Raw genomic sequence first — 24461 nt, forward strand, 5'->3', positions numbered from 1 at the left:
GGGGGAGGGGAGGACAAGCTTATAAGGAGTAAAGCACCAGTACACGTACCTGAGCTCCCTTCACCTTCATCCCCGGGCTCATCTGTGCTCGCGTGGTGGGACTGGCTCAATTCTGGCAGAGTTTCAAGCAGCTCCTAGCAGTTTTTGGATTCCCCTCAGCTTCTCCCCCATCCTCCTCCTCCTCCTCGCGGTGCATTGGCCAGCTCTTGCAAAGTGTCCCTGGTCCGATTTGGGGTGCTGGTGGGCTCCCAGCCAAGTATGGCGTGCAGTTCGTTGTAGAAGTGGCATGTCTGCCACTCCTTGGCTGGGCTTGCACAGCCTCTTCTCCCTTGAGGCCGAGGAGGTGCAGGGCTTCTGTCCTGGCCCAGGCCAGTGCGTAGCTAGTAGCTCTATTTGTGCTGAGCTGGCATGATGGGATGCTTGTAAAGGTTGGCTAGCAGGTGGGTTTGTCAAGGTGAGTAATCAGGAAAAGGCATTTCCAAAAAGACTCTGAGGTTTTTCAAAGGGACAGAGGAGGGCTTCTGCTATCTGTGACCCCTGGACAATGGATTTCACAATGGTGACCAGAATGGCCACTGTCATGGGGAGAACTAGGGCATTGTGGGACAGCTTCTGGAGGACTGTTCCAGTCAACATAGGTAATGCAGTATCTACACTAGCACTATGTCAATGGAAAATGGTCAGCTCTGGCTCTGTCATCTGGGGAGGTGGTGTTATTGCATCAATGAAATTGGGTGCCTATGGTAGCAAGAGACAAATGCAGGTGTGGACACATGTAAAACTAAGCCAAAACAAGCTGACTTACATTGACATAACTTTGTAGTGTAGACCAGGTCTATGTATCTTACATCTACACTATTACCTTTACCAGCCAAACTTGTAATCTCATGAAAATAGGTATCAAGTTAGTTTGACAGGACCTATATTTCACAAACCCAGTGTGATTAGCATTAATTTTATTACCTTAATTTAATTTTTTATTTATCAAGTCCCATATCAGCAGCACCATTATCTTGCCCAGGATCGAAGTCTGGCTGATCACTCTATATTTACTTGGGTCACCCCATTTACCCTTTTAAAATACTGGCACAACATTCTCTTTCTTCAAGTCTTCTGGAACTTCCCAAGGGTTCCTTAGCCAGCTCTTTTAAAATTCTTGGATGCAAGTTATCTGGACCTGCTGATTTTAAAATGTCTGACTTTAGTAGTTGCTGTTTAATTCTCTGTTCCCCCTTCCCTCAAACTCTTTTCAGCCCCCACTCCCATCTACAACTTGCAGTTTAATCAGTCATTGATTTTATTATCCCTCTTCCTACCTGAATACATTTTATCTCTATTTATCATTCCACTAGTAGCTCTGCAGGGTGTTAAAGTGAAATCTGAGCCTGAAGGGTCAGAAAAATGTGAACTTGGAAAGGAATTGGGTTTGTATCCATTTCCCAGGGGCTCCAATTTATGAAAAGAGAGGAATTTATCCTCTGATCCTGGCTGGAATAGTGTTTAGAATGGGGAGACCAGGGATGTCAGGGTTCCCCCCCACACACTCTGAACTCTAGGGTACAGATATGGGGACCCACATGAAAGACACCCTAAGCTTATATTCCACCAGCTTAGGTTAAAACTTCCCCAAGGCACAAATCCTTCCTTGTCCTTGGACAGTATTGCTGCCATCACCAAGTGATTTACACAAAAATTCAGGGAATGGTCACTATCCCTGATCCCTATCCCCCCCAAACCCCTTCACCCCCTTTCCTGTGGAGGCTTGAGAATAATATACCAACCAATTGCCTTAACAATGTGAGCACAGACTGGACCCTTTGTCTTCAGGACACTGAAATCAATCAGGTTTTTAAAAGAAGAACTTTATTTATAAAGAAAAAAATAAAAGAATCACACCTGCAAAATCAAGATGGAAGGTAACTTTACAGGTTAATAAAAAAATTTTAAACACAGAGGATTCCCCTTTAGGCTCAGCTTCACAGTTACAAAAACATGAATAAAAACTACCTCTTAGCATAGGAAAATTCACAAGCCAAAACAAAAGACAACCTAATGCATTTCCTTGCCCTACTTACAATTTCTGTGGTTTTAGATGGATTATTACAGGTATATTTTCAAGAGATGTTGTACCTGCTTGGCTTCTCCCTCCGTCCGGAGAGCGAACAACAAAAGAGACCAACAAACAAATCCTTCCCCCCCAGATTTGAAAGTATCTTCTTTCCTCACTGGTCCTTCTTGTCAGGTGCTAACTCGGTTGTTTGAACTGCTTAACCCCTTACAGGTAAGGCAAGTCAGGATAGCTGACAAGGAGGGATTTTATGCTTGTGCATACATAAAGGTTGCTACCCTTCCCCTATATTCATGACAAGGGAGGATGCAGAGATGGAGACACAGTGGGATCCCCTGTAGAGGGGAGGCTGATCTCCCCCCACTGGCTCATTCCTGACTAGCCCTTGTTGCCCTGCGAAGTCTCTCTGCCAGATCTCTCTGGTTGATGGCGTTCAGCACCATCATGGTCACCTTCACCCCATAGTGCTCTTTATAGCGACTGATCAGTAGGTCGGTGATCTCCACAGGGTCTGCTTTCTCTAGGTCACATTGATGTATATGGGTGTATCCCTCCTCCAGCTCAATGTCAGTCAGTTTGCTCTTGAACTCCTTCAGCTCTCCCTTTCGGAGGTTTTTCAGGGTGTCCAGGAGGTGATCTCTCATTGTCTTCCCTGTGCCACCTCCTAGAACATGGGCCAGCAAAGTATGGTCCAGCCACTCCCCACCCAGGTACCATTCCCTGCTCTCTTTCCTCCCCGGCTCTCTCCCTCCCATCCTGCATCTCCCTCTTCTACCAGTAATCCTTGGTATCTCCCCTCAATCCCCATGCTCTCTGCTCTGCACTCGGTGTCTCACAGCCACCGGTCAAGTCTGTGTGGCTCCCCTTTGCTCACCCCTCCCCACGCCGCTGCTGTCCCCTCCCACAGAGACCTCCCTAACTCAGTTACCTTGACTGTCTTCCCCTCCTCGCTGGAATAGCTTCCAATGCCCAAGCCTCTCTTCTTTCCTGTCAGAATCCCCCCCACACACACACACACACAACTTGATGTCCACCCACTCCCTGCACCTGCTCTGAATTAGAATCCTGGATCGGGGCAGAAGTACTGCCTAGTGGTTACAGTATGGGAGGCGGGTAGGAGTCCTGGTTCTGCCACTGACTCGCTATGTCTTTTTTCTTCTGTAATTTCTGTCCTACTAAAATGAGGCCTCTGTATATCAGGGGAGATGAACTGACCTGTGTGGTGTTCTGTTGATGGTGAACAGTGCTCAATGTCACCTGGAAGGGAGGAGGAAAGAAGAGTGAAACAAACTTTTTATCATAATTTTCTGTTTACTCTGCTCACCTCACACCACACAGGCCACTTGCAGATCTGACTGGCTAAGCCATGGCAGTGTGATTATCGTTACAGTTGAGAGAATGATACACCAGTTAATGAGTTATTCAGATTCCCCTGAGGGATCTGTTACTGGCCACGGTCAGAGACTGTACCCAGATATCAGACTCAATGGGTGTGGCAATGCCTGTGTTCTTAGACTGCTGTTCTGTGTCCCCCCCACAGAACATCAAATAGCAGAAATTTACACACTTAACACACACTCCCTCTCACACACACTGATCTGGCATCTGGTGAGTGCAAGTTGCCGTGTGCACCCAATGACATGTCTCTGTACAACAGCAGTTATGTCACCGCTAACTGTGCCCAAGGTGTCCGCTAGGCTCGGGTTTTTTAAATCTTTTTCCTTATTACTTTTTCAAGAAATCTACGAACAAACCCACTGTAACAACGAATGTATTGTAATTAAAACAGCAATAAGTGATCTCAAGATGACAAGCACACACAGCTATTGCTTCAGGTGCTTAGCGTCTGGTTATTATTATTGATACGTCAAATGCCCCGTCCAGGATGATAAGCTCAGTGCATTGTAAATGTCTGTAATACTGTTGCTCCTTTGGCTGAGCAGAAAGCTGTAATTTTGGGCCCTGCAGGGTAGTTTCAGTTTGGTTGAGCGATCAGTGATAGAAGTCCGGTTTATTTTTCCTGTCATCTCTTTATTCCCAGAAACAGACACCGCGTCCTGCTTCCCTGGCCAGCAGGAGGAACGTACAATTCATGGGCTTTAGCAGACATCCCCAACCAGACACTCAGCCTGGTGCCCAATAACCAGCTGGCTCATCTGCTTCTGCTTCTTTACAGGGTCACCCCGCAACTGCCTCTCTAATGGCTAACTCACTACGACCCCTGAACATCCAGCACCAGGTCGGCTTCCAGCTCAGAGTGTCAGCGCTTTGGGACAGGGACAACACCTAGCACAGTGCAGTCCTGGTCCCTGAATAGGGCTCCTTGGCACTTCCTTAATACACCTATAAATTAATGTACTGCACCTAGCACAATTGGGTTCTGGGCCATGACTGTGGGTCTCAGGCAACACAACGAATAATAATGGGTTTGCCCTGCAAGCTCCCGTCTGCACTACAAAACATTCTCAATTGCTCCTGCTGTTAGGTAAGAAGGCAAATGCTTAGCTGCCCCCACTGGTCTCTGAGGGTCCTGCACCCCTGATGGCAGCCATTAGCATCACTCAGCACCACAGTAAGTTTTAGTAATGATGTGTGCAATCCATTGTACCACAAACATAGTAATGCCTTGCGGGGACACCCAATTTCAGTGTATTTCCCCCATTTTAGTATTTGTATGGTGTTAGCACGTAGGAGTCAGATGGATGAATATCTTCAATACCAGGCAAATTGGTTGAAACTACAGTAAAGAACAGAATTATCAGACACACAGATGAACACGATTTGTTGAGGAACAGTCAACATGGTTTTTGTAAAGAGAAATCATGCCTCACCACTCTACTAGAATTCTTTGAGGGGGCAAAAAGCATGTGGACAAGGGGGATCCAGTGGATATAGTGTACTTAGATTTTCAGAAAGCCTTTGACAAGTTCCCTCACCAAAGGCTCTTAAGCAGAGTAAGCCGTCATGGGATAACATGGATCAGTAAACTGGTTAAAGAATAGGAAACAAAGGGTAGGTATAAATGGTCAGTTTTCAGAATGGAGAGAGGTAAATAGTGGTGTCCCCCTGGGATCTGTACTGGGACTAGTGCTATTCAACATATTCATAAATGATCTGGAAAAAGGGGTAAACAGCGAGGTGGCAAAGTTTGCAAATGATGCAAAAGTATTCAGGGAGTCCAAAGGTTGCTGCAAAAAATTACAAAGGGATCTCACCAAACTGTGGAAGGCAGATGAAAACAACAAAATGGCAGATGAAATTCAGTGTTGATAAAAGCAAAGTAATGCACATTGGAAAACATAATTCCAATTATACAAACAAAGTGATGGGCTCTCAATTAATTCTCCTCACCCAAGAAAGAGATCAGGGATTCCTTGTGGAGAGTTCTCTGAAAACATCTGCTCAACATCTGCAGAGGCAGTCAAAAAAGCGAACAGAATGTTAGGAACCATTAGAAGAGAGAGAGACAAAAAGACAGAAAATATCATAATGCCACTATATAAATCCACATTATGCCAACACCTGGAACACTGCATGCAGTTCTGGTCACCCCATCTCAAAAAAGATATATTAGAATTGGAAAAAGTACAGAGAAGGGCAACAAAAATGATTAGAGGTATGGAACAGCTTCCATCCGAGGGGAGATTAAAAAGACTGGAATTACTCATCTTAGAAAAGAGACGACTAAGGGGGGATATGATAGAGGTCTATAAAATTATAAATATTGTGGAGAAAGTGAATAAGGAAGTTTTTTTTAACCCCTTCACATAACACAAGAACCAGGAGTCACCCAATGAAATTAATAGCAGGTTTAAAACATACAAAAGGAAGTACTTCTTCATGCAACGCACAGTCAACCCGTGGAACTCGTTGCCCTGGGATGTTGTGAAGGCCAAAACTATAACTGGGTTCAAAAAAGAATTTGATAAGTTCGTGGAGGATAGGTCTATCAATGGTTATTAGCCAAGATGGTCAGGGATGTGACTGGGTGTCCCTAAGCCTCTGACTGCCAGATGCTGGGACTGGACAACAGGGGATGAATCACCTGATAATTGCTGTTCTGTTTATTCCCTCTGAAACATCTGGCACTAGCCATGGTCAGAAGACAGAATATTGGGCTAGATGGACTATTCTTACGTTCTTACAAATTGAATTTGAGTCAACAATGTGGTACAGTTGCAAAAAAGCATGCCGGGGCATATTAACCGGAATGCCATCTGTAAGATACAGGAGGTAATTGTCCCACTCTACTTGGCCTTGTGAGGCCTCCGCTGGAGCCCTGTGTCCAATTCTGGGTGCTGCACTTTAGGAAACGTGAACAAATTGAAAAGAGTCCAAAGGAGAGCAACAAAAATGAGAAAAGGTTTAGAAAACCTGAGCTGTTAGGAAAGGTTAAAAAAAACTGGGCACATCTAGTCTTGAGAAAAGGAGGTGGGGGGACTGATAGTCTTGAAATATGTTAGAGGCTGTTATAAAGCGGACAGGGATCAATTGTTCTCCATGTCCACTGAAGGTAGGACAAGAAGTAATGGGCTTAATCTGCAGTAAGGCAGATTTAGGTTAGATATGAGGAAACAAATTCTAACTCTCAGGGTAGTTAAGCTCTAGGATAGGCTTCCGAGGGAGGCTGTGGAATCCCCATCACTGGAGGTTTTTAAGAACAGGTTGGATGAACCTGTCAGGGATGGTCTAGGATTCCTGGGCCCTGTTTCAGTGCAGGGGGGCTGGACGTTATCACTTCTCAAGGTTCCTTCCAGCCCTGCATTTCTATGATCATCCCCAGAAGCGGCAGTTGTCTTGTCAGTAGCAACAACTGGATGATTTTAAAGCTTTTCCAGAGTTTTTCAACAGGATGCCTGAGCTTCTCAAGATTTCTCTGGAAATGGTCCAGGACAAAATTTATAAACTTTGATATTGTGCAACTGGCTGCTCAAAACAGAGCACCTCTCTCACCTGAACGCTAGCTCCTGTTCCTTTAGGTTTGTAGAAATCACAGTTTCAGGGCTAGCTGCACCTCTGTCCCCTTTCTGGCTGCTCAGTGCATCCTTCTTAGGGCTCGTGCCTTCACCTTTCTTGGGATGGAATCATGTGATCCTTCCATGCTTAGGCCAGGCCCTGGGCTACAGCACCCTATGTCTCCATTGCCCTGCTGGGCTTCCCTTCAGGAGCCTATGACTCATGGTTTATAGCGACCAGAGAGTCTTCTTAAAACAAGTATCAGAGGGGTAGCTGTGTTCGTCTGTATCCACAAAAACAGTGCGGAGTCCGGTGGCACCTTAAAGACTAACAGATTTATTTGGGCATAAGCTTTCGTGAGTAAAAAAAGTGTTTTTTGTCTTACACAAACCTCTCACCCCTGCCAAGATCTTCTGCTGAGCTGAACCTACCTGGTCTCAAAAAGGCATTCCAGATCAGATGCCTATCACTTTGCTTCACCAAGCTGAGGTCCAGCCTGTCCACAAAGCCCTGGGTGTAAATCTCCATGTATGGATGTTCATCCTGGGGATCTACATAACAGAACTCCAGCTCCTGCAGTGAAGACAAGGTGCTCCATTAGGGGTGACCCTGCCAGAGCCAGCAAAGCTGGGAATCAACAGTGCAAAGGATATCCCAGTTACCAGTAGAACCTAGCTCCAAGCTTCAGTCATTTCTTGCCTTGATTATCGAAACTTCCTCACCTCTCTCCTCCAGTGCATCCAAATGTTGCTGCAAAATTCCTTGAGCACCATATCCTGCACCACTATACAGGGGCGCTGGGGCCAGCACGGACTGTGAGGGGAGAGCGCCCCCTACTATACCTCACACCCTGCTCCCTGCAGCACAGCGCCCCCTAGTGCCATGACTAAGTTGCAATGATGACTTCAGGAGAGGGCCCTGATATTTTTAGGCCTTCATTGAAGCACAGAAGATAATTTTCCACTCACCTCAGGTGTTATCTCTACCCTTGATGTGCTGGATACAGTATAATGGGAGCCATAGGTCAATGGCTTGGTTTTAGGAGGTTTGCGCACACGTATTGATTTGTACCTCCTTTCATTATCATCAATTACCTGTAAAGAACAAGCAGAGTCATTTCTGAGATCCAGGCAGACAGGGCCACAGAAGACACATTGTGTAGGGACTACCACAGGGGCAGGAGAGTGCAGGGTCCTGATTCCCATTTTCCTCTACACAGCAGTCCTCGGAAAGAAGAGCCTATTGTTATGACGACAAGGGAAAACAGTGCCATGAGAACGGCCACTGAGGAGCAATCTTGGTACAATGTTAATTGTTTATAATTAAGGCTAGAATTTTGGCACAGGTATTTTTATTAAAAGTCTCAGACAGGACGTGGGCAATAAACAATAAATCACAGAAATGGAGCTGACACCCAATACCAAGGCCCAGCCCTGCTGCCTGAGGTTGAACCAAAGCAGACATCTCTTAAAATCATGGTCTCTGTGACCAATTCATAGCCTTATTTCTAATTAGGCTTGGCAGAATTCATTTTTTAATTTTGACAGATAATATCAATATTTATTTTTAAGCATTTTTTTTCTATTTTTATCTACTTAAAGTTTCACGGTTTCGGGACATTATGGTAACATCAGGCAATGACGGGGCTGGCCAGACAATAATTATTTAATGACAGTAGAGGCTGATTTTCAAAAATGTAAAGCTTTGTAAGTGGTAAAACACAAAGTGCTCACCTCACATGTCCAAATATACAAAGTCAATAGCCTCAAATCAAACTCTGAAAAATTCAGAATCAGCATTTCTCTTACTTTGCCTATCTGTAATTTTTGATTATCATCAATGGAAGCATTTTTTGTCAGTTTGTGTTTATATGGTGAAATCAACATTTACTGACATATATACTGATGAAAATCGAATCCTCCCAAGCCTAGTTATGTTTGCTCTCCCTGATACGAAGAGATGGATCTGTTCCCACCTGCCCAACTGCTTCTTTGTTCAGTTAATGTCTGCATCCATAGAAAATTTAAATGAGGGCAAACTTTTGACAAGCACCTAGGTGACCGAGGAGCCTAAGTAACATTTTCAAGAGTGAGTTGGGCAGTTAGGGCCAAATTTACAAAGGTGTTTAGGTGCCTAGACAAAAGTGCCAGGTGGGACTTTCAAAAGGGTCAAAGCAGGTTAGACTCTTTACTGCTATGGAGTTAATCTTCAGTCTAGCAGACAAAGGTCTGATATGATCCACTGGCTGGAAGTTGAAACTAGACAAATTCAGACTGGAAATAAGGTGTACATTTTTACCAGTGAGAGATATTTAACCACTGGAACAATTTAGCAAGGGTTGTGATAGATTCTCCATCACAGGGCATTTTTCGTTCAAGATTGGGTGTTTGTTTGTTTAAAGATGTGCTCTGGTTCAACCAGGAATTATTCTGGGGAAGTTCTCTGGCCTGTGTTGTACTGGTGGTCAGACTAGATTATCACAATGGTACCTTCTGGCCTTGGAATCTATGAAAGTCAATGGGAGTTAGGCACTTTGATAAATCCCACAAGGCACCTAAGTGAGTTAGGCACCTATCTGCATCTTTAGGTGACTTTTGTAAATCTGGCCGTAAGCCTGGTCTTTTCGCAAGTGGGACATAGGTTCCTGTCACAGGGGGACAAAGCTCCATTAAAGAGAGTCTCAGTTCTCCCATGACTGAACAGGAATGCCCTGGCTAGGCCTGATTAGCGGTTGGTAAGCACCTGGGGTCAGGTGATAGAGAGGGAGGCCGACCAGAAGTAGTGAGCTCTGAGTGGCGGAGACTCAAGCCAGAGGAAGGCCCAGGGGAGCTGCCACTTTTGCCACTGTTCTGCATAAGGAGAAGTGACCTGGGAGAGAACCCGGGAGGAATGGGTACTTTCTATAGGCCCAGGGTGGGCAAACATTGTTTGTGTTAGCCCTTTGTTTGGGCCCTTCGGACTCTAGCATGGGACTCCTGGGGTAAGAGTGAGAGCCCTCCAGTCTGAAGGAAGGTGTAGATTCATAAAGAGCCTGGAGTCACAGAAGGTGGTAGAGCTGGAACCAATGGTATTGAACTTTATTTTGTGATTTGAGGCATCCATATTAATAAGTTGCCCCATGCCGTGGGTGTTACTAGCCTCAGAGAATGCTGGAAAAGTATTCTGAGAAGGGGAAACTGAGGTGGGGTGCCTGCAGGACCAACCTATGCCATGAGGGGGTGCTCTGAGATGGGGACCCTACGACAATTCCTAAGCCTCGAGTGCTTCTGAAAACTTTACCCCCAGTCCTTACTCCTTTGGGGTTTACATCATCTTAATTTTTTCCCCTTTCCAGCTAAAATTCTGGTTAGAGAATGAACCCGCAAATCTCCAACAGATATGATGTCATCTGATTTTTCCCTAATTATTTTACAGCTGGATGTTACATTAAAGGTGTAAGACAGCTCTCAAATTCCAGGAAAGAGTTGTCTCCGTCTGTTCTTCAGTTATGAACAGCACAATACCAGCTGTAGGCTCCTGTCTTTCAATTTGTTATCCTCGACTTTCATTTCTTTGATTATGCTGTCTGGTCTTAATCTGAGGTGCCCTTAATATGCCCTCCTGAAGGAAGAAGACAGAAAAATTCTAAAGCATATGTGAATGTGTCAGATTGAAACATTACAGCTGTAAACGAGTGAAAAAAATTATTTCAAAATGGGACTGATGTTTAAGAATCAATATGTACAAAACAAGCCATTTTTGAAGTTCTAACTTTAAACATTTTAGTGTTATTGGAATACAAGGTCTGCAGGCATAATTCATTCATTCCATTTTTTTATTCAAGGTGACCTGCAAATGGAGGGGGGGAAAATAGCTCTATTTTTTGCCTTTCACCCCCCCTCCTTTATGATTGCTAACAAAGGCCTGAAATGGTTTATTTAAAATTCTATTTGTTTGGGTTTTTTATTCTGTGATGACTGGACAGCAAGTGTAGGTGATTACATCAGTGTGAAAGTTGAGCTGTTGACAAAAAATTTACCCAGATACATTTTTTAAAAAATGAATAAATAAAAAGGTTTACTTTGAATGAATAATTTTTTGAGTTACCCTATGTTAACGGTTTCAGAGTAGCAGCCGTGTTAGTCTGTATCCGCAAAAAGAAAAGGAGTACTTGTGGCACCTTAGAGACTAACCAATTTATTTCAGCATAAGCTTTCGTGAGCTGTAGCTCACGAAAGCTTATGCTGAAATAAATTGGTTAGTCTCTAAGGTGCCACAAGTCCTCCTTTTTTTCCTGTGTTAAAGATTCAACACACTCCTCTTTTCACTTAAGATCGTAGCAGCTAACAACAAGCCCAGCTTAAACCTCCCAGTGATCCTCCAGCAAAACCAGCGAAGACCAGACTTGACATTTCTGAAATATGTAAGTTATAAAACAAACAGGAAAAAAACTGATAGTAAATGGTCTTATAAGAATTCTTTATATGTCATTAAACACCTCCCCCTGCCCCCCTAAATTTAAAAAAAAAAATCCCTCACAGGTCACCTTTAACAGTCCACCCATATCACTTCCTAGGTAGAATATCATTTTTCAGAGAGTAAAAAGCATATAGAATCACATGGAATTTAGAAACAACCTTGGCTACCCTTCTCTTTGTGTAGCTATCTCACAACCGTGCATGTTACAGGACGTTCTGAGTTATTCCAGGTTATGTGCTGTACACTAAATGGTGAATCTGGCTCACTCTTGTTGAGTCTCAGTTACCTTTTTCAATGCAAGGATGTCAGGTATCAAGTAGAGGTGGAGAGTTATATTTTCAGCCCTGAGTGCCCGGTAGAGCAGTGTGACACTGTGGATTGGACTAGATAACAGAGATATTCCTTTTCTGAAAACAGCTCCCACCCAGGAGAAGCTGGGGTTCTCCAGCACGGTGTGGAAAGGCATCACTCGTGTTGGCTCCTCCAGTGTCATCCTCCCATCAACGAAATGGGCGATTCGCATCTGGGAGACGTCAGCCTCTCCCCCTGCAAATGGATGTCAAATTGAATGAGGTTCTGTTTTACTCGTTACATGACAGCACTGCCCAAGGTTTAGAGCAAGGGACGAAATCCTAGGCTCTCTTCTCAGTTATGTGGGGGAAGGGAGCCGGAGACTAGGAGTCAGGACTCTTGTCTGTTGTATAACTACTCATTGGTGCATAGTTACTACAATCAAACATATTGTAAAGGGCCTCCAATGCCTTTCCAGGAGGGGACTGAGCTGCTGATGGCCGGGTCAGCTGGCTTACAGGAGAAGTGATCTGCACTGAGTATAGTACTTCCCCCCTTCTGCCCACCATGGAGGAAGGGGGGAGGAGAGGGACTGAACAGTGACTGAGTCCCAGTCTGGTTCCTGATCTTGCCCTGGGGCAGCACAATGACATGCTGCCCTTTTATTCAGGGCTGGTAACTCCATGATCTGGCCCTCGATAAGTCCATGCCCTGCATTTTTTTTTTTTTAACAGGGGTAGTGAATAAGAATTGGGTAGCATCTCTTTAAACCAGAGGTGGGCAAACTACGGCCCTTGAGCTCCTGGCCGGGGAGGCTAGCCCCCAGCCCCTCCCCTGCTGTTCCCCTGCCCCGCTGCCACGTGGGCAGCAGGGCTGCGAGCTCCTGCCGCTCTGAGCAGCATGGTAAGGGGAGGGGGAACAGCAGGGGAGGGGCTGGGGGCTAGCCTCCCTGGCCAGGAGCTCAAGGGCCGGGCAGGATGGTCCCATGGGCCAGATGTGGCCCATGGGCTGTAGTTTGCCCACCTCTGGTTTAAAGAGATGCTACCCAATTCCTATTGGTGCAGCAGTGCAGGGGTTGGGTAGGGGGCCCCCGGGGGGCAGTCAGGGGACAGGGAGCGGTTGGATAGGGCGGAGGTTCTGGGGCGGGGCGATCAGGAGTTGGGGAACTGGGGCGGTTGGATAGGGCATGGGAGTCCTGGGGGGCCTGTCGGGGGCGGGGGAGTGGATAGGGGCTGGGGGACAGTCAGGGGACAGGGAGAAGAAGGGACTGGATAGGGGATGGCGTCCCATGGGGCGGTTAGGGGTGGGGGGTCCCAGGAGGGGGCGATCCGGGGACAAGAAGCAGGGTTGGATGGGTCGGAAGTTCTGAGGGGGGCAGTCAGGGGACGGGAAGAGGGAGGGGGCGGACGGGGGTGGGGGCCAGGCTCTTTGGGGGGCACAGACTTCCCTACCCAGCCCTCCATACAGTTTTGCAACCCCGATGTGGCCCTCGGGCCAAAAAGTTTGCCCACCCCTGCTTTAAACCATCCGCGAGCCACACAGTTCGCCTCCTCTCTTCTTTTGCCGAAGCAACCAGAACCTGACACAGTAACCGTGCGTGCAAATAGCTGGGCTTTGTATAGTTATTTATATAAACAGACAGAGCCTAGCTGCACACACACACTGGACACTCTGTTGCTGTGTTAGGTTCTGGTGACTTCTGCAGCGGAAGAGTGGAGGCCAGGTGGTTGGCTCTCCAACTATTTAAAGGGATAAAACCCAGTTATGTCCAAGCTGTATCCAAACAAACCCAGCTGTGCCCATGTGGTTTCCTTATATTCTCAATGTTGTGTAAAGAGCAAAGACACAAACAGGAAATAAATGTCATTCGGGGTTTCTGACTCCCACTTTTAAGAGAGAGATCAATGACTTTCTAATGAGAGAAGCAGAGCAGAAGATACGGCCTTTGGAACCCACACGTTCACCTCCCTTAATTAACTATCCCCCTCCATCCCCAGCAGTCTAGCCCTCCGCACATCAGGTACTTGGTTGCCCCCCTTAAATTTAAGCATTTCCATTGTGCTCTCTAATTCTCAAGTTCTTAAAAGCAGAGGAGAGAGAGAGAATTGCTCCCACCAGCCACCCAGCTGGCTACAGTTCTCCGAAGGGTAATACAGTGAGGCTCCGCCTCTGCAAAGGTAGCCCCAGGCTTTTACACTGCAGATTGGGGGTGGGGGTGGGTGAAGGCCACAAACATGGGGAGCAGGAAGTAATTTGTGGGGCTTATCTGCATCTCTGCACACGTGCAGGCAGCAGGACACAGGGTGCAGTGCAGTGTCTGGAAACACCCAGAAGAGGGGTGTGGTGGTTACCGAGCAGCCTCTGGACCTCTTCTTGGGGGTGGTACAGAAAGCCACCGTTTATGGGGAGGCAGTTATGCATGTCTCACACACCCTCACTCCGAGAGCTGAGCCCATCCGAGTGATGGGAAACATCATCACCTCAGCTCCCCATGGCTGCAGTTCACCAATCCCGGCCAATGGGAGCGCGGGAAGCGGCTCCTGCAGGTGTAGGGGCCGCAGGGACCTGCTGGCCGCTGCTTCCCACAGCTCCCATTGGTCGGGATTGGTGAACCGCAGCCACTGAGAGCTGCGGGGGGGTGGGGCCGTGCCTGTGGACGGTCAACACCAACAAAATGTCTCGCGGCCCACAATCAGATTACCCTGATGGGCCGAATGCGGCCCGCGGACCGCAGGTTGTCCACCACTGCCCTAGAGGCTCGGAATTGAGGCCGTCGAGGGCGACGGTGCTGTGAAGAAAGTGGTGTGTCTGATTACGAACTGAAAATGTGAACCTGGAGTCGCACCCTGTGCACGGCAGCAGTGGGAGGCGAGAGTAGCTCTGGCTGGTGCATTGCCCGCTTCCCTGCCGGGCTGTGGCAGCCTCAGGCAGGGCCAGACAAGAGCCAGGCTGGCACACTCTGCGCCGAGGGGAATGGCCCTTTGACAGTCTTCAGATAACGGCTGCAGCCCTCAGGCTGAGTATGCTGGACACTGTGGTGCAATGTCCACCCCACCCAAGGCCCACACAGGTCAAACAGGGCAATTAACCTTACAGGCTGCACCAGAAGGAGAGCCAGGGACTCTGAAGAGGCCTCATGGTTGATGAAGCCAAGCTGGGGAGGAGCTGGGATAGGCCTATGAAGACAGAGGAGGGCTGCAGGGAGGAGCTCTGCAGTCAGTCTGAAGACAGGAGGGGAGCTGGCCAGGTATGAGGAATTCTCGGGGGAGAGTAGACCTGGGACTACAGACTCTGGCAATAAGCTGAGAGGGGAGACATGGGGACCAGAGGAAGTTCCAGGGGAACACAGAGGACGGCCAGCACAGAAAGGTAGGAAACAGCCTAGGGAAACAGCAACAGGGTCAGAGCTTGGGCAGACCATGCCTGCTGAGCAATGGGGCCGATGTTGAGAGTTCAAGTCTTCTCAAGCCATGGTTTCTAGCAGCACTTAGTGCAGAGAAGGTTTGGGGCAATCTGAAAACTCCCTGCTAGTTGGCATTATCCAACTTTTTCTTTTTTTCAGTAGTGCTTTCTCACATCCAAGCAGCCACTTACTTATGCAGTATGGTCCATGTGATGTGAGTGGGAATTGCCTTTAATATTTTTATGAATGACATGGTGTGATAATCAAACTATTTGGCATGGCATTGCTACCCACTGGGTGCAGAGTGTTAAAACGTTCCTCCTGGGGCAGAGCAGGAGACATGAGGTGTTTGTGTCATGTAGCTGTCTGGGGTGGTATGAATGAGCCAGCAGGACTGGCTGGAACAGTCACATATCAGGCAAGGATCTGGGAAGCCAAGGGGAACCCCAGTGACTGAACGATTAACACTTAGGCTCAAGCGGGTGGAACATGTGAACTTGGGGTTTTGTTGCAGCTGAGGACAGTGGACAGAGGAGTCACGTACCTGTGCTAGGAGCAGGGCTCAGGGACCCAGCAGCACTCACCTGGGCTGAGACAAAGGAACAGAGACGGGGAAAGGAAGTGAAGATGGTTCCTGCAGCACCACGGCTCAAAGGGCAGCCCTGGCTTTGGCCAGTCTGGACTATGTCTTCACTTTTGCAACTCTGTACTAACCCAAGGACTTCCCCATGCTGTGTTCCACTGGACTATTTCAACCTACTCTGTTGTGAACAGGCTGCCTAGTGTCACTGCAGATACTTGCTGACATGCACTGGTCCCTGAAGAGGGTAAAGGTCCCTGAACAGGTGTCTACCTCAGTGGGACTTGCCAGGCAGAGCTCACAGTGAGGAACAGGAGGGCTGGAGCCCAGAGGCCCAGTTTTGGAGGCACTGGGGCCCCATGGCCTACCCTTTTGGAAAAGTATGAGCCCTGGGGGTCTGGCACACTGACAGGGCTCCTCTAAGGGACAGTTTACAGGCCAGGGCATAGCACAGACCATATTTGTGACAGTCCATATACACTAACTCCTGGTAAATGGGAGCACAGTACAGTCCATAACAACAGAGCTAAATCGAACCACCTCATCCAATTCTTTGTGAAGTGTCAGACACGGCTTTAGTGCATGTGATCATGACTCTATGATCACGTTGGACCCAGCAATTATAGTAGCTTGTTATCTACCAAGAACCAAAGGACTCAGTCCTTCAGCTCTTTGACTCTTGCCCTAGGTTCTTTTTCCCTCAGGTGCTGAAAGTCTTGGATTCAGTCTCTGCTGATACTTATGGTGTTTGTGAGCGTTTGCAGCCATGGTTTGTTACAAGATCACAGAGATCTATGAGTTTATAGAGCTTTTATAGTCATCATTTGTCTGCCATACCTGCGAGGCACATGAAGTGGGGGAGGTGCAGAGCTGCCACAGCCCCGGCCGGTTCCGCCCAGATGTTGAACAAAGGGCCGGCGATCATCCACTGCTGCATTTCCAGTTCAGTCTGATGATAACGCCAGGATTCATATTCGTATTGGACAGTCACGGCTGCCCTCACCTCGAACCCCAGTTCAGTTTCAGAGCATCTGAAGGAGCCTGCCTGGTGGAAGCGAACCCTGCACATCAAAGGGAGAGGGAAGAAGAGGGTTAAACAACACTAAATGTAAAGTGCCCATCAGTTTTATCATTCCCATGGTGTGATGGGCTGGGAAACAGAGGCACAGAGACTACAGGCCCCGCAGAGTGAATGGTTGTGCGGGGACAGGATAAAAGGGGTTATTTGCCCTATTTTTTTTTTAAAGAAATATTTATTTTGCTATCCAACTGAGGTGCCCCCAGTATGGGTACAGGGCTCATGCACTGTAATGCTCCACACACACTGAATTTTTATTTGAGAGAAAGGTGACTTAAATCACATTGCTGGGTATAGAATGCAGGAGTCCCAACTCTCAGCCCCCCGGCTATAACCACTAGACCCTAAACCCCAGAGCCAGGGACAGAGCGTAGGACTCCCCCTCCAATCCTACCCACTAGACCCTCCTACACTGATTGTCTAAAAGTTAACTTAGAAAAGACACTGATTTTAGCTTCTAACAAGTCCAATGGCAGAATCAGATCTAGACAATGTACAGCTAAACATAGTAATGCTTCCATGACCATTTTGACAGTCTTTAGTGTGTTATGGGTTTGAAACATCTCCTAAAGTTTCTATAAATCTAAACAGACCCTCCCCGCAGAGAGCATGTGCTTGTAACTTGGGCCAAATTTAGGTGGGTTTTCAAAGGAACAGCAAAAACCCCTTACCAAATTTCAAAACCCTGCTCTAAAGCATGGAGGTGCTAGAGCTTCTCAAGGAAACAGTTGTAAGAATTTTTCAGCATAGACTAAACAACATTTCCCCCTACTTTTATTTTCAGAAACAACTGAACCATTTAGCTGAAATTTTCCCCCAAAATGTATCCTTCAGTTTAAACTTTGGCAAAATTCTAAGCAACTGAAAACAGGGTCTCATAATGGAGAGTGTCAGGCAACCTTAATTCTAGGTGTCACGATCAGCTCCACTTAAATAATGCCCCCAAGCTCTGACCTGTACGTTTTCTGATTCTCCTCTGGGCCTGGCAAAATCTCTGGTTGTACTTCTGCAAAACCCTAAAACAAAGACATTTGTATTAACTTGACTGCAATAAGGATTTTCAGCTGTATAGTTCTTGTGACAGGAAGAACTTGTTAGCTAGACATGGAGTCCTGGACAAAACCTTCAGCATGCAACCTGCCCATGCTACCAAAACTCTCTTCTAAGCTTGGATCATCTTGCATCTTGATTGCTGTGAGCTCACTCCCTCCAGTCCATTCAAAGAGCTGCTACCAAGTACTGCATCTTCCTGTCTATCAGGGCCAGCATTTGCTATGGGGCACTGGGGGCAGTTGACCCCCTGACTTTTCATCGGACTATAGGCGTCATTCTGGTTTCCTCCACCGTTCTCAATGAGAGGCTGTCATAAATATAAAGGGAAGGGTACACACCTTTAAAATCTCTCCTGGCCAGAGGAAAAATCCTTTCACCTGTGAAGGGTTAAGAAGCTAAAGGTAACCTCGCTGGCACCTGACCAAAATGACCAATAAGGAGAAAAGATACTTTCAAAAGCTGGGAAGAGGGAGAACATCAAAGGGTCTGTGTCTGTCTGGGTGAGGCTTTTGCCAGGGACAGAACAGGAATGGAGTCTTAGAACTTAGTAAGTATCTAGCTAGGTATGCGTTAGATTCTGATTTCTTTAAATGGCTGAGAAAATAAGTTGTGCTAAATAGAATGAATATTCCTGCCTGTATGTCTTTTTGTAACCTAAGGTTTTGCCTAGAGGGATTCTCTATGTTTTGAATCGAATTACCCTGTGACCCTGGGTTAACAGGAGCAAAAACTCGTTGTTACACCAGTCAGCAGTTCTGGCTTTGAGACACATGGGGACCTGCCCTGTCAAGGAAGAAAGGGCCATTTTTACATAGTCTTGAGGAGAAGCGCAGCTAAGTCATTTGTAACCTCTCAGATTATTCTTCCATTTCCTCATCCCTTGTCCCCAGCATATCAACACAGGCAATGTAGTTTCCTCTGAGTTAAACAGTGTCCCATCTGGGGGCATCCACATAGCACAGACACCCTGACAGTGTGAGCTAGTGCCCAGAGACCACAATGATGGGGACAGAACACACAGAGAACAAACACAATCCTCTACCTTCTCTCTGCGACAGAAGTCACATTTGTCCTTTCCCCAGGAGTCTGAAGTGGCATCTTCACTCCTGCGTCTCACTCCTGCAGAAGGGAACGTATGAGGTCAGGGCAATACATCCTGAAGGCAAGACTGTCCCCAGCTCTGGAGAGATGTGTGGGGGCAGGCCAGGCACAACAGAATCCTTACACTCTTAGATGCCTAAAAACCGAGGTTAGCACCACAACAATGTTACCCATCACTCCATAGTTACCCCTCCTCTGGTCCTTTCCATTCCACAACTGATCCCTCGCCCTTCTACTTCCCCCTGTCTCCAATGCCAGTTTCTGCTCAGCAAGCTTGTCTCACACTGTCTGATCCTGGGGAACATACACAGAGCATGGGGGATGCGCCGACACCACCACCAACAACCATAATAATGGTCCTGGGTCGCTGGAATTGACTTCTGCAATTCAGTTCCCAATCGCCATGTCTGGAAGTCTTATGAGGTCATGAAAAGTATTTAAGAGGTAAGTTAAAGCCCATTTCACCAGCCCAGTCCGTGTAGTAGCATATTATATATACACACACATAGACAGACAGACAAGCAAGGGTGACTAGTGTTAAAATAATGGCTAAATCTGTGACGGCATGACACACTTGAGACCTTTTTTATTTCAGCTCAGATGGAAGCTAATCCCATATTTATCACAAATATAATATTACTCATGGAGGAATTCTGTGCCACTGTGCAGGCACGGAATTCATGACTGCTGCAGAATCTTTATTCACAGAAAATACATTCTGCTCAAGGAGTTCTGCCTTTCGCCCACCAGAGGTCGCTGTGGTGCCAGAACAGCTAGCTGCATTCCTTAGAGCAGCCTGCCCGTGCAGCCAGGTTGGGAAGCAGAGTGTGTGTGGGGGGGTGTCACATACTGGGGTTCAGAAGGGTTAGTGGGGGGAACAGACTGGGGCATGGACTCAGGAGCTGGTGGGGTGACAGCACAGAGACAGGGGCTGAATGGTAGGGGGTCTCCAGGCCACATGGGAACAGGAGGTAGAGAACGCCAGGGCCCCAAGGGGATGGGGGGTGCAGGGATACAAAGGGATAATGGTAGATGTGCCTGACTGAATGGGAGAGGCTCAGGGTCAGCCAGGGTCTGCATGAGGGAGGCTCCCCAACTCCTTAACAATCCCCCCCACCCCAAAATGAAACTGTTCCATACTTCTCCCATCCACACCCAACAACCCTCCAGATTCACTCCCAGGCTCTTTCCCTCTCCCTCAGCTCCTCCTTTACCCCTGACTCTCCCAAGCCTTTGCACTGCTTCTGAGGGGTGTGGGAAATATGTTTCTGTATTGTAGTTTAAATGAATTACTCAAAGTTCTGTATTAATATGCCTAGTAAGGAATCTATTTGTCAAAAAAAATTCTGAAAATTTTGATTCAGAAAAGGTGAAATGTTTTGTTTTTGGAATTTTCAACTGAAACTAAACATTTGAATGTTCTCGAATCAAAATGTTTGATATTGTTTTGTTGAATTGACCCAAAACACTTTGTTTGGAGTCAGTTCAATGTCAAACTGCATTTCCCTGGGGTGGTGCACCGCTTCATTAAAGCTAGTTATCTAGTGTCCTCATTTTCCCCTTTGGGTTGGGATCCCTAAGCAGGCTACATCTGGAATGATGCAGTAGCCATGTGACTCCCATAATGCAGCAAGCTGCAGGATAAGCAGGAAGATGGTGTGGCATCATGGTAGATGTAGCCTGGCCAGGGAGCCCAAACCATAGTATGAATGGGGGCCCGAGCTACCACTAAGGTAATGTGCTACAACCAGGAAATACAGCTTCATGTTGAACTGACTCAAAACATTTTGGGTCAGTTCTACAAACCAAAATATATTGATTCAGGTCAAGCCAAACCAAAATATTTTGTTTCAATTTTCCCAATGGAAAAATCAAAACATATCAGGAAATTCAAAATGTTTCCCATGGAAACTTTTCAACAGAAAATGAAGTTTCTGCAAAATCATAAATAATTCCAATGGAAAATTTCCAAGCGGATCCCATATATGAAGGTTTCTTACTCTTGTGGATTCTCTCATGTTTTGCAAGATTGGAGCTGTCATTGAAGCTCTTCCCACATTTGGGGCAATTATAGGGTTTCTCTCCTGTGTGGATTCTTTGATGGCGGATGAGGTTTGATTTCACACTGAAGCTCTTCCCACACTCACGACAGTTGTAAGGCTTCAGTCCCAGGTGGAGTCCCTCATGTCGAGTGAGGTTGGAGCTGTCATTGAAGCTCTTCCCACATTTGGAGCATATATAGGGCTTTTCTCCTGTGTGGATTCTCTGATGGCGAGCAAGGTTGGATCTGTCACTGAAGCTCTTCTCACATTCACCACATTTGTAGGGTTTCTCTCTAGTATGGATTCTCTGATGGCGAGTGAGGTTGGAGCTGTCATTGAAGCTTTTCCCACATTTGGGGCAATTATAGGGCTTCTCTCCTGTGTGGATTCTCTGATGGCGAGCAAGGTTGGAGCTGTCATTGAAACTTTTCCCACATTTGGGGCAATCATAGGGCTTCTCTCCTGTGTGGATTCTTTGATGGCGGTTGAGGTTTGATTTCACACTGAAGCTCTTCCCACACTCAGGACAGTTGTAAGGCTTCAGTCCCAGGTGGAGTCCCTCATGTCGAGCGAGGTTGGAGCTGTCATTGAAGCTCTTCCCACATTCACCACATTTGTAGGGTTTCTCTCCTGTGTGGATTCTCTGATGCCGAATAAGGTTTAATTTCTGATTGAATCCTTTCCCACAGATGGGACATTTGTGAGGTCTCTCCTCGTAGGTAGAATTTTCCACTTTCCGTTCTCTGGAATGCCTTTTGTAGAGAGTGACTTCCCCATGTCTCTCACTCACCGTGTGGGCACCTGCTGGAATAAGAAGACAACAATCTGCAACTCATGCATTTCCTTCTCTCAACTTCCACCATAAAACACACTTTTTCAGTAAAGCTCATGAACTCTAGTCAGCATCTGCCCGTTGCCTGTTTAGATGTAAAGTCTTTGGAGCAGGGGGCTTGTGTGTAAAACTTCACACACACCTATGGCAGAATCGAAATAATAATAGGCCTGATTCTCCACTGCCCTGCATTTTGTGTTGTCATGTACACCTGTGCAATATGGCAGTAATGTACTGCCAAGCCGGAATTCCCCACTCACGGCTATGTTCTATGTGCAAATGATATCAAAAGCATCACAAGCCCCTGTCTTACAGGGAAGGTGTTTTTCTTTTCTTTTTTGGGGTGGGGGTGTTGCTTGGGGAAACATTGTATTTCCAGGGTCAGGATTAACTCCTGCTTTTGATCAGGTGATATCCAGCAGCTGGGAAGTGGAGCCCATTTGATTTTTGGATCAAGAGGGTAGTGACGGGCAGTTTACAGCAGCTGGGAGGCAAGGTGAGTCAGAAAGACAGCTGCAAGCAGCAGCAGATTACATTGGGATGATTGCAGGAAAGGGGTGTAGAGAGATCACGAGGCAAAGGGGATGAATCAAATTACTTGTTGAAGAACACCAGGAAGCGTGAGATGCTGAGTCCTCTGCAGGCAGGTATGCTTAGGTTTACTTGTACCGTTGACTATGAGTTAATACCTGTGGGTGACTTATAACTCACAGCAGCTCTTGCCTTAGCAAATGCCTCTAGCTCCTGTTCCCAGCTACTGCCCTCTGTGGCAGAGACCATGGAGACAGTACATGTGAGAGAGAGAAAGGGGGAACTAGAGGTCAGGGCAGAGCCCATGTCAGGGGTGTTGAAGCAGGTCGGGACTCTGCCTCCTGCATGGAACTCTCTCTGTGTGTTTCTACAGGACGACGTCACCCCCCAGACCCCTGAGGTCCCCACGTTATCTCTCTCTGGGTTCCTGAGTCTCTTCTTCCCCTCTTCTGCTCAGGGCCAGCCTTAGGGGTGGGCGACTGCCCAAGGGTGCCACACCATAGTCAGGGGGCCACTGTGCGACAGCACAGAGTTGCACGCTGCTGGTGTAGTGTCAGAAACTGCTCCCAGCTTGGGGGGGGCACCCAGATTTCTCCCTGATTCTTCCAGGTGGAGGAACATGGGGGGAGCGAGTGGTGACACAGATACTGCTCGATTTCCCCCCCCAAGTGCCTCAGCGCCCCCCCAAGAGGGCTGTGAGGGGGGGAGCAAGGGGTGATGTCAGGGGTCCCTGCATCCAGGTCACTTTCCCCACCTGGGCTGTGCTCTCCTGCCCTCCCCTTATGCAGCACAGATGGGAAAAGTGACCTGGATGCAGGGAGCCCTGATGTCGCTCTTTGCTCCCCCCCAACCCCTAGGAGCAGAGGATCAGCGTTGGGGGGGGGGGCGGGGGAGTGAACAGCAATGCCAGCTGCTCCATGCATCTAGGTCACTTTCCCCACGTAGGTGCAGGAGGGGGCAGGGGGGCAGGAGGAGGTGCAGGGGTCAAGGGCGCAATAGGGGGCAGGGGCAAAGGGGACAGGGTGCAGGGGAGTGGGGAGCCTGGGGAGCCCACAAGGGCCAGGGACAATGGGGTCGTGCCGTGCCCATGGGGGCCAGGGGTGCCAAAATACAAGTTGGCCCAGAGCACCATTTCCCCTAAGGCTGGCCCTGCTTCTGCTTTGCCACGGGGCTGAATCCAGACTCCGGATGGCTGAGCTGAGCAGAGAGCGGTGGAAAGGAGGGGGGTGGTTCCCCGACTGGGGGTTAGGGAGTCGGCCAGTGCTGGGATCCTTGTCCCGCTGCGCTGTGCCCTGGGCTGGTCTCTGCTGGTGCAGGGGACGTGGCACCAAAAACATCGAAGTCAGCCCGAGCAAACCAGCGCCGCAGGTCGGTGCGGGTGGCAAAGGAAACCGGCTGCGGACCAGGTGGGAGATCGGGCAGAAACGAAAGTGAAAGCGGGACCCGGCGCAATGGGGGGGAAATGTGGTTTAAAACCTCTGGGCCTGATCCCGGAGGAATTTCCCAGCTGTTCCCCACTGACCTCCATGGGAGTTTTGCCTGAGCAAGGACCGAGGAAGAACAGCGGGGGCGGGGGGGGGGGGGTCAGGATTTAGCCCAATGAGAACACAAAGCTCCCAGCTTGTGCCATTTGTTACCACCATGAGTTGCTTCTCTCCCCCCCCCCCCCCTTTTGTAGCCTGGTTCCATCCTGCAAACTCCCAGCACGTCCCATTAGAGGAGACAGGTTCTTACTCTGGCTGGGATCAGGCACCAGCAGTGACTGCGGGGGGGGCAGGGCACCAAATCAGGCCCCCTTGAGGTCTGATCCCTCCCGGGCTTGTTCCTTACCCGCGCTTGGTCCCCTGATGTCTCTCAGCAGCGTCTCGGTCAACTTCTTCCCATAGGGCTTCCCATAGCATCTGACCACCAGGTCACTGAGCTCAATGGAATCCGCAGGTCTTAGCCTGACCCGGGGGATGGGCTCATAGCCCTCCTTCAGGGGAGTTTCTTCCAGTACATTTTTGAATCTTGTCAATTCCCGCTCCCCCAGGCCTTCCAGCAGACAAACTGGCCCTCCCCACCGCAT

At 47.9% G+C, this 24461-nt stretch overlaps 2 protein-coding genes across 2 annotated transcripts in view; both read right to left on the bottom strand.

The window, feature by feature from the left end:
• LOC141989307 (uncharacterized) overlaps nucleotides 1-24461 on the bottom strand; it is a 191044-nt gene extending 166583 nt beyond the window's left edge. The window contains exons 1-2 of the mRNA XM_074955786.1: nucleotides 24224-24461; nucleotides 20976-21831 (exon numbers count right to left, since the gene is read on the bottom strand). Of these exons, the coding sequence (XP_074811887.1) occupies nucleotides 20976-21831; nucleotides 24224-24461 (1094 nt within the window). The remainder of the gene's footprint in view (nucleotides 1-20975; nucleotides 21832-24223) is intronic.
• Nucleotides 2234-11948, bottom strand: LOC141988349 (NACHT, LRR and PYD domains-containing protein 1a allele 5-like). The gene is made up of 5 exons (XM_074954134.1): nucleotides 11769-11948; nucleotides 7993-8118; nucleotides 7456-7597; nucleotides 3284-3325; nucleotides 2234-2732 (listed from the first exon to the last, which is right to left on the bottom strand). Exons 1-5 carry the CDS (start codon nucleotides 11946-11948, stop codon nucleotides 2437-2439), a joined length of 786 nt encoding a protein of 261 aa, XP_074810235.1. The 3' UTR covers nucleotides 2234-2436.

Source organism: Natator depressus, chromosome 6, assembly GCF_965152275.1.
Source record: "Natator depressus isolate rNatDep1 chromosome 6, rNatDep2.hap1, whole genome shotgun sequence".
Classification (NCBI taxonomy): Eukaryota; Metazoa; Chordata; order Testudines; family Cheloniidae; genus Natator; species Natator depressus.

Excerpts from the sequence above, each read along its gene's own strand:
- LOC141988349 (XM_074954134.1), bottom strand. The coding sequence starts at position 11,948 with ATGCCTTTCCACACCGTGCTGGAGAACCCCAGCTTCTCCTGGGTGGGA. Across the intron at positions 7,598-7,992 it reads GGGTAGAGATAACACCTGAG|GAGCTGGAGTTCTGTTATGT; the intron begins GTGAGTGGAAAA and ends TCTTCACTGCAG. Across the intron at positions 2,733-3,283 it reads ATCAACAGAACACCACACAG|GAGGTGGCACAGGGAAGACA; the intron begins GTCAGTTCATCT and ends CCCATGTTCTAG.